At 40.6% G+C, this 9,873-nt stretch overlaps 1 protein-coding gene across 1 annotated transcript; it reads right to left on the bottom strand.

The window, feature by feature from the left end:
• Positions 1–510: 510 nt before the first annotated feature.
• On the bottom strand, positions 511–7,027 carry LOC121637660 (polymeric immunoglobulin receptor-like). The gene is made up of 7 exons (XM_041981858.1): positions 6,954–7,027; positions 6,256–6,582; positions 2,464–2,763; positions 2,289–2,348; positions 1,973–2,068; positions 1,837–1,889; positions 511–1,431 (listed from the first exon to the last, which is right to left on the bottom strand). Exons 1-7 carry the CDS (start codon positions 6,985–6,987, stop codon positions 1,303–1,305), a joined length of 999 nt encoding a protein of 332 aa, XP_041837792.1. The 5' UTR covers positions 6,988–7,027; the 3' UTR covers positions 511–1,302.
• Positions 7,028–9,873: the final 2,846 nt, after the last annotated feature.

The following is a 9,873-nucleotide window of genomic DNA, read 5'->3' as shown; positions in this document are numbered from 1 at the left end:
ATGCTCAGGTTGATCAGACACCCGTCGTAAAACCCAAAACTGACCACGCAGGAGCACTTCTGACACCAGCTTGTTGAGGCAAAAAAAGTTACTCTGTCAAGGAATGAGGAGTCTGGTTCTGAAGTGAAGAATGATTACAAGTTTATTCGAACACAGAATTAAAATACAAAGAATAGAAAGAATAGGAAGAATAGAAAAAATAGAATTGCAATTCCTGAGAGACTGCTCAGAGGTCTGACAGCACAGAGATCTGAACAGAATCTGATAAGAAACACACAGGCAGCATCTTTTAAGCAGAATGATCAGTCACAACACATCATGAAATACAAACAAATAGATTGTCTGTTCCTCACACAGGATTAGACACTTCAGCAAACCTGATGAGCTTTTTTCTGTTTATTGAGCACGTAAACAACCCCAGTGACATTAAAGCAGGATGCCCGGCTGGGTCATCCTGAGGCGCCTGGCTGGTATCAGATAAGTCACACAGGTCAGAGCGAACTGTTCTAAAGAATGCATGATAGCAACAGGCTACTCAGTATTAAACTTAATTACCAAGAACCTAAACAACCTGTTTACCCTGAGAGTGATCAGTAGACACAATATAATAAAGGGAATAATTTGAAATCACCACAACAGTCCTAAGTCAGGGCCATGTCAGGTTAGGTACAATGAATACCCATATGGTATTATTTAGAGACTTTTGTTTTAATTGCAGTAGTCAACCCCCCTATCATAAACATATACCAATGTGATTAATAGTCATACTTCCTCTCTGGCAGAGTAGCTGTAAATACAATTCTCTTTAGCAAACCTGACTTTCCTTTTCTTCTCCTTCTTCTTTTTGATCCATTGCAAAAATGAAATAAACAAAAAAAAAAAAAAAAAAAAACCTTTGCCTAACATAGCATTAATTTTGTTGAATCCAATTTTATTGGACTGACGAAAACAAAAACAAAACAAGCAAACAAAAAACATGTAAGCATAGGGCGAAGGTGTAAACTCCACTCCGAAAAGCACCTGCCGAGATTTGAACCATAAACTGTTATTCTTTAATTCAATTTTTCTATGGTCCCAGATGTTAATGTCCATGTTGATGAGGATCTTTATTAAAACAAAAAACAAACAAACTAAAACAAATGTAAGGCTGGAGTGAAATGCAGACAAATAAGTGGCTACAGAAACTACAAGCAGGAATAACCTGGAGTTGGGAGATTAATTCATGTTTATTTTTTTAATCTTAGTGTGAGAAAGGTAGCTTCTATATCTTTATTTTTACCGGCTTTATCATTTTTGCTGTAACTACTGACAAATAGAGTAGATATCTTCTGATGCAGTGATGGTCTGGTACATATTTTCTTGAGTTTGAGCAACACTGGAACTGGTGCTCTGCTGGTATGGATGAGAAGCATCTTCTGGATTTTCACATTCCTGAAGAAATAAACATCTGTATTAGATGATCAGGCACATTTACACAGATGAGTGTAACAGTAATTGTATCACAGGATTATGCTTAAAGGATCTAGAGTCTTTTTGCAACAGTCTGAAGATGCTCAATGAAATGAATGTATTCTACGCATCATCCAACATAAGCCGAATCAGGTGCTTCACAGCTACCATCAGACTTTAAGACTTTCAGGAGACTAATGTTTTGACTCCATCTGTGTCTTCATAGAATAGAATTGAACTTTATTGTCACTGCAACAAGTGCAAAAAAATTAATTCATCAGAGTCTGATCAGTCTGCTACGATGTTTGCACAATAAAACTGTAAATTTATCAGAGAGATCCAGCCCTTTCTGCTTTTTGCAAAGATTAACATTTTTATCTCACCCACCGTTTTGAGTGCTTCAAACTTTCTAATTTCCCTGTCAGGACTGGCTTCAGGTCCTGGAGACACAATTGTAAACATAATATAACATTTAAATGAATAATTTCTGTATTTTGTGTTTTTTAATGTATATAATGCATACCTTTCAGTTTGCATTTAAAGACTACAATGAGAGCAATGGAAAGGAGGATCAGGAGAGCAGGAACAGTGTAAACAACAATTCCAATGGGTAGAGTGTCTGAAAAATAAAAACAGTAAAAATAAACTGTACATTGTTATCACCTGAAACGCACAGAAAAATTGGTCAAGCCAGTGTGTAATCTAACATTTTTGTGTTGTGTTTGTTTAAAGTTTCGTATATATTCATCATAATGGTGAAAATCTTGTGAAGACCTCCCCATCTATGTACCCATCTCTTGTAAATGAAAAAGATGGAGACATAACTAAGACACCTTTACCTGAAATAAGTGTTGATTTAGATCTATGTGTTTCCAAGGTGCTGGTCTGCCAAGGCAAAGCTTAAAAGAAAAAAAAAGTGTTTCAGTATATTGACTAATGTCCTCACCACACAAAAAGACTCCTGAGTTTAATTTATTATAATTTGTTTAAATGCAGTTTACCTTCTCATCTTACCTACTGACAACTGAATCTTGGTGTAGTTTCCAACACTCCACTCAGAGTCTGATCCACACCAGTATGTCCCAGTATCACCAGCTTCCAGCTCTGTGATTGTCACCAAGAAAGAGCTGGAAGGAGCATCATCCTGCAACGTGAACCTGCTTCCACTTGTCACCATGTCTGTGCAGTTGTTGCGGTGGTCTCCTTTGCAGAGGAACTTCCTGTTATCCCAGTGTTGTGGTGGATAGGGGCATGGCAAAGTGAGGGGGTGTCCCACAGTTCCCACCAGGGTGTTTTTCTTTACGCAGCACCACTCTGTCAGAAAGACATACACCAAGGTGAAAGTGTATTTGATCTAATTGCAGGTAAATTAGGAATAGATTTATTGTTCTGAAATGACTTTACATTCCTCTAAATGTACATTCATTCTTCGAATACTTTCATTATGTTAGTATTTTAACACTTGCTCATGCAGTCATGTGAAAAAGAAAGTATTATATCCTTAAAGTCCTAGCCCTTACCAGGAGTCAAAATAAAAGAAATCCAGCTGCAGATGAACAACATATGTCATATTAACACACATAATTTATCTGTTTAACAAACTCTAAGTGAAAACGTAGAAGTAGTGTGTGGAAAACTGACTTAGTGAATCTATAGAAATATAAAGAATAAGTAGCAGCCAACCGTTGCTAATTAAACTGACCTGATCAACTGATCATCAGCAGGTGTGAGCATCTCTATAAAATCAAAAGTTATGACAGTTTGCTGATCTAGGGGACTAAAAAATGCAAAAGAGTAGAGACACTGGTAATGATCTTAGAGAGGAAAGTGGTCCTACTAATCAATCTGGAGAGGGCTTAAAGGTTCTTTAAGGGGTAACAGACACTCAAGAATCTCACAAGATTCTCAAATACACATTTGTTCAAACCAAAGTCAACAGTGATAATGTTGGACATTGCATTTTGTGATATCTATTAACTGGCTGTCCCACACTAACTTGTCTTGTCCACATCTTCAAATTTTTCCTAGAATTGAAGGGTTACACAGGAATTTCCAAACTTTTTGGAGTCCCTCATTCTGCAGGGAGAAACGTGATTTATATTTGTTCAAGGATTGAATATTCCAGCAAGCTCACTCTCATGCAATACTCAGAGAAGCTGAAACAAAAGACATGAGAGATCAGCGAGTACCAAAACGTTGTTGCGCATTTTTAGAAAAAACAACAAACAAAACATAATGATATTTTACATTGTGGCAGGTATTTAACCTTTGATCTCCTCACACTATCACTGACCTGTAAAATTTAAACAATCAGCTCATTAGATTCACTGTAAGGATTTCTGACAAAGCTGGATTATTACATTTTTCATAGTTCAAAATGTGTCTATACTTTGGAGGATGTTTGTGTGGATGGGGGGGTATGTTTGTGTGCGTGCGTATGCATGTGTTAGGATGAGTGGGGATGTGTCTGGGGAGTGAGAGTGGGAGGGTTGGATGCTGTGTGAGTGTTTATATTTTTTGGGTGGGGCTGAGAGGGCATATATGAGTTAGGATGAGCGGGAGTGTGCAAGGAAATAAGTGTGTGCATGTGTTTCTGTGTGTGGTTGGTTAAGTGCACTTGTGGGGGGGGGACCTGGGCGGGCCTGGGGGTGGTGGGCCGTGGGTCTGCTGCTGTCCCCATCCTCTCATTGCCCGTTAGGGGTGTGGGAGGGTGGGTATTTTCTGGGGTGGGTGACGGCTCACTGGCTGCGGTCCCTAAATGGCCCGGTCGTGGGGGGCGGCCTCTCCTGACCTGTCTTGCCCTGGGGGACCTCCTGGGGAGCAGGGATGCCTAATGCCACTAAAGGCTCATCATCCAGAGGGAAGTTTGCTTCCCTCTGGACGTACATCCCCGGACCCCTCTTACTTCCCGCTCTCTCTGTCTCACACACACAGACATAGGGAGTTGGGAGGCGTGGAGCCATGCGGGGTGGAACGGAGGAGACCATTCAGTGGTCTCCTTGGATGCACCCCATGGCGACTTGCCTCTCAGTTTTAATTGCACTGAGACACCAAAACACAAGAAACACAACACACAAACAACACCTGGGGGGCATGGCATGCGGTGCATGGTGGGCGGGGCCACTCATTGCGGTCACTGCCCCTCAATTTTAATTGCACACAACACACACTACATAAACAGTAAGGAGCGGGGAGGGAGAGGGTATTGGGGACCTCTCACACCCCTGCTCCCCCTGTGTGTGGCTGGGGGCGGGCGGGGGGGGGGGGGTGGTTGCCCCAGGGCCGGGTCCTGGGGTGGCTGCGCTGGTGGGCTGCTGGCTCTGTGGGGGTTGGGTCAAGGGGGGGGTGCTTGGGGCTCGCTGTCTGCTGGTCCGCCTGGGGTGTCCCCCACGGGGCATGGTGGATGGGTTGTGTGAGGCGTGACTGTGTGGTGGTGAGTGATTGTGGGTGCGGCGCGGGGGAGGGTGTGAGTGTGGGGTTATATGGGGTGCAGATTGAAGTAGGTGGGGAGTGGGGGGAGGGGGCCGATAGCACCCTGGTTCCCGGGGTGTGCTGGAACATCGGGGGTGTGTGCTGGCCTACGCCGGGTGGCTGTCTGGGGGGGCCTGGTCCTCCTAGGCATGTTGCGGGCCCTCTGCCTTTGGGGGGTGGGGCGGCCGCCTCTGGGCTCCTGGGGCCCTGGGCCCTTCGCTTGGGCTGCCCTGGGTGGCCGGTCCATCTTGGCCCACTGGGGCCTGTGTCCCGGGACCGTGGGGGGCTCTTGCTGGGGCTCTCCTCTGCCGCCCTTCGGGTGGGGCTGGAGTCGTCTTTGTGGTGGGGTGGCTTGGGTTGGTGCTCCGGGTCTGCTGCTGAGGGCCCGGCCCAGGCCCTGGTCTGCCTCTGGCCTCCGTGGAGGCGTGGTCGCATTTGCATGATCTCACTCACCACTCTTCATCACTGATCACTCCTTGTTTCTCATGCTTGTTTCTCATGCTCTGCATGCTGACACAGTCACTGAGTTGTCTAGTGGGTTTTAATACTAAGCGATAATTATTAATTTATTTATTTATTTTTTTTGTATTTTTCCTGTGAGTTAGTATCTGGTCGCTGTTATGTCTTTTTGATTTGGTTATTATTTAAAAACTCTTAATGACTGGCAGCCCTGTTTTTTCTGTGTGTGTTTCTGCTTTTGTAAAAGTTGTAGGAAATTTCCTGGTGTGTTCATGTACAGGTGTAACAGTTTGTTGTCTGGTGATGGTGTGGATTGAAGGGTCGTTTCCTTCTGTCTGTGATATTTTTGTCTCCTTTCTTCTTTCCCTTTTGCTCTTTTCGCTATTTTCCATCTTTTTCTGTCCCCTCCGGTCAGATCCAGCAAGATTACATAGATTCCGTGATTCAAAGTAAATAAATTAATAAATGAATCAGATTATCAAGAGGAGCCTTACCCATAGGCCTCCCCTTGGCAGAGCAAATTTGTTCAGCACAATACAGCAACCAGACTATCATTTTGCTTGCTATGATGCTGGACAGGACAAGTTAAAAAAAAAACAAAAAAAAAAAAAAAAAGAAAAACCAACAAACAAAACATAATGATATTTTACATTGTGGCAGGTATTTAACCTTTGATCTCCTCACACTATCACTGACCTGTAAAAGCTGGATTATTAGATTTTTCATAGTTGGATGACAATTACGTTAATGGCATCAGATGATGTTCACAACAATGTGACATTAACAACTTACAACACGACTATATTGTTGCTAATCTATTGTCATTCATATTTTACCACTTTTAATTATTCTTTTGGCAAATATTTTGTTTCTCACCTTGCTCTACCTGTAGCAGTACTTCAGTGAAGATGTCATATCCAGTCTTGCTCACTCCACACCAATATTTCCCAGCATCTATAGCACGTAGATTAGAGATGGTCACAGTAAAGATTTGTTTCTCCTCATTATCACGGATAGCGTATCTTCCCTTCTGTGCTTCTGTAGTCATGATTAAAACATCTGCATTGCCACAGTCGTTCTTGCACAGATACTTGTCATAAGATTCATAACCCTGATCGTAGGGGCAGGACACCGTCACATTTCTGCCCTCATATCCAGAGACAAGGATCACCTCGGCTGCACTGCTCACACAACTCAAAGCAACTGTGGAGAAAAGAAATTAAATCAAAAGCATTCCTGGAAGGTAACATTCATATGATAGAACTTGTGGATATGCATAACATGTGCACTGACACTTTATTCATTAAAAGAATAATAATAAAAACCAATGAGGGAAAAAGCAACGAAAAGTGGAAAATCCCTCTATCCCAGTGTTTCTTAATGCTGGTCCTCAGGGACCACTGCACTGCATGAATGAATGGCTCATCAGTAGGCATGCAAAGCAGTACAATTAGTCTGATTCAGGCTGGATTTGGAAAGAACTAAAAACACACAGGTCAGTGGACCCCAAGGACCAGGATTAGGAACACACACACACACTTTTCTTTCTTTTTTATAAATCCAAATAAACTTACTGCAGAGGGTGATCAGCAGGTTCTGCAACATCATCCAACAGCAAACAGAAACTGGAGATGTTCTTGTCACTGACGGAAAGAAGAAACTGTGTGTGCATGGTGGTGCTCTTGAATGGTGTTATGTTGAAACGACCCATTTCCTCTTTTAAGTGGGGTTTATTTTGTGTCATGTTTCATGTATCTACTTTTTAAAATGTTTAGTGTTAAGTGATAACAAATATTTATTTAATCAAATGTTTCAGATCAATTTTGGATGCTGTCTTATTAAATGTGGAAATAAGAACAATACAAATCTTAAAAATCAATATTTTATTGACAGTAAAACAGAAAACATATCAAATGTTATTTGTGAAAAATTTGAAAATGTCCTGAAAATTTTAGCTCATTGATTTGAAACAAGCAGGGGCAACAAAAAGCATTTTTAATTATTCTTTTGGCAAATATTTTGTTGCTCACCTTGCTCTACTTGTAGCAGTACTTCAGTGAAGATGTCTAATCCAGTCTTGCTCATTCCACACTAATATTTCCCAGCATCTATAGCACGTAGATCAGAGATGGTCACTGTTTCTCCTTGTTATCAGTCTTTGCTTCGGTAGTCATGATCGAAACATGTGTCCTGTCATAAGACTCATAACCCTCAATCATAGGGGCAGGACACCGTCACATTTCTGCCTTTATATCCAGAGATACAGATCACCTCGACTGCATTACTCACACAACTCACAGCAGTTGTGGAGAGAGAGACATTAAATAAAAAGTATTGCTGGAAACTGGTGTTCATTTGACACAATTTGTAGATATGCACAACATATGCCCTGCAACTTTATTAAAAAAATAAATAATAATAAAGACCACTGTGGGAAAAAAAACATTAAAAAGAAAAGATTCCTCTATCCACATCAGAAATATCCCCTTTTTTGGCCTAATCCTAATAAACTTACCAAGCAGGGGGTCACTGATGTCACTGATGGAAAAATAAAATTGTGGATTATGATGGTGCCCTTTGTGTGATTTCTTAAAGACATGTTGAAATTACCCAGTTCCTTTTTAAAATGGGGTTTATTTTGTGCCATGTAAGCATCCACTGTTTAAAGCATTTAGAGTTCTTAAATGTCAAAGAATATTTCTAGAATCAAATGCTTCAAATGACCCTTTTAGCTGACTTTCCTCCACACAACAATGTGACATAAAGACATACTGGGATTTTTACCATTCATGTCCCTGGATATGCTTACTTTATCAGCTTTCAAAAGAATTCAAATTGTGTCAGAGATCATGTCTTTGGTTATATTAAGAGGCTGTTTGTCAAAATGATGTCAGACTATGTCACAACATTTTTATAGAACCTGGAACAACTTGAACTCCAAAATAGGCATGTAAGGAAGTGAAACCAAACAGCTTGAGATTCGTCCTCTAGACCAACCATCTAGCTTCCCTCTGAAATATGTCTGTACTTTATTATACAGTGTGCTACCTTTTCTGTCTTATCAGTATTGCAAATTGAAAAAAAAAAAAATCTTTTAAAGCAGTTGGAATAAATAAATAATAATAATAATAACAGACACTTACTTTTGGCATTACATACCCAAACTAAGTGGTAGAGATGGCTCAGACAGCTTTGTTTCAACAAATATTTGATAAAATTCAACATATTCCCTGAAACATTTGCTCTACCAAACAGTAGACCTTAAGACCCTAATAAGTTATTAGTTCATCCTGACTTAATAATGGTTGTTACTTTTAACTATTCTGTTGTTCTGTTAATGTCATTTTTATTTGAAAGGAATAAAAAATACCAATACCAGGGTTAGCTCTCAACTTCCTTTTTGTCTTAGAAACAACTAATAACTGATCTGCCAACCTTAGAGAGAGAGAGCGTGAGGAAGGCTACAGCAGGAGCAAACAAGGCCGAGACTGATGGGAAGGTGTCATGAAGATGTTTCAAAGGAAATAATAGAATTTTATGTTCAATCCTAAAATAAACTGGAAGCAATGAAGGGACCGGGGCGGCGTGGCTCAGAGGGTAGAGTGGTCATCTTGTAGCCTGAGGGTTGCCGATTTGATCCTGGGCCTGTCCAGCTCATGTCGAGGTGTCCCTGAGCAAGACACCGAACCCCAAATTGCTCCTGATGGGTTGTGGTTAGCGTCTTGCATGGTAGCTTCCGCCATCAGTGTGTGAATGGATGAATTTGATGTATATTGTAAAGTGCTTTGGGTAAAAGCGTTATATAATTACAGACCATTTACCATTAACAGAATTTAAATAATTACATGCAAAAGCCAAGCAGCAACATTCAGAACTAAGTGAGGTCTGACGAAGCATTGCAGCGGTCTATCATCGTAATAACAAAGCTAGATTAAAATCTCAAAGCGATGCAGAGTAAAAAAAAAAATGGTTTAGCTTGGTCAGTTGTCTGAACTTAAAAAATGCTGGATTTGACAACTGAGCTAATATGTGCATCAAGGTATTTGTTTTGGAGCAAGCCATATGACTCAACAGTTCAGACTGGGCTGAAATTTGGTTTATTAATTGATCATTTAGTTAAATAAAGTGATTCTCTGGTTTTGATGATTTATCTGACTTTTTAGATCAGACTGCTTTAGCAAACAAGACTGCAGCCAAAATAAAGCAGCATCTTGAATTAAATTAAAATAAACAACAGTATCTTCTCAACAAGGAAAGTTTTAGCAGATATTTTTATTATAGCAATTGAAAAGACAGAAATAACATTCAACATATATTAGAGAGAGAGAAAAAAATGGCATAAACAGGAAGTGTTTCAGATCTAAATGAGTGAATAAAGGAAGTCGGTGCCAGTTAGGGTTGCAAGAGAAGTGTCAGCTAAGAGACTATCTTCAAAAGATGTGTGGTAGTATAAAAACACTGGTTTCCTAAATTCTTTAGACAAACCTAGGGCAT

The sequence above is a fragment of the Melanotaenia boesemani genome, chromosome 4 (genome assembly GCF_017639745.1).
Source record: "Melanotaenia boesemani isolate fMelBoe1 chromosome 4, fMelBoe1.pri, whole genome shotgun sequence".
Lineage (NCBI taxonomy): Eukaryota > Metazoa > Chordata > Actinopteri > Atheriniformes > Melanotaeniidae > Melanotaenia > Melanotaenia boesemani.
Note: the sequence above shows the minus strand (reverse complement) of the source record. Positions and strands in the feature narration are given on the sequence as shown.

What these genes read in the sequence shown, in the direction of transcription:
- LOC121637660 (XM_041981858.1), bottom strand. Translation starts at nt 6,987, where the DNA reads ATGATGTTGCAGAACCTGCTGATCACCCTCTGCA. An exon ending in CTTTAAATGCAAACTGAAAG is followed by an intron (nt 1,890 to 1,972) that starts GTATGCATTATA and finishes TTGTGTCTCCAG; the next exon opens with GACCTGAAGCCAGTCCTGAC. An exon ending in AGTTTGAAGCACTCAAAACG is followed by an intron (nt 1,432 to 1,836) that starts GTGGGTGAGATA and finishes TTATTTCTTCAG; the next exon opens with GAATGTGAAAATCCAGAAGA.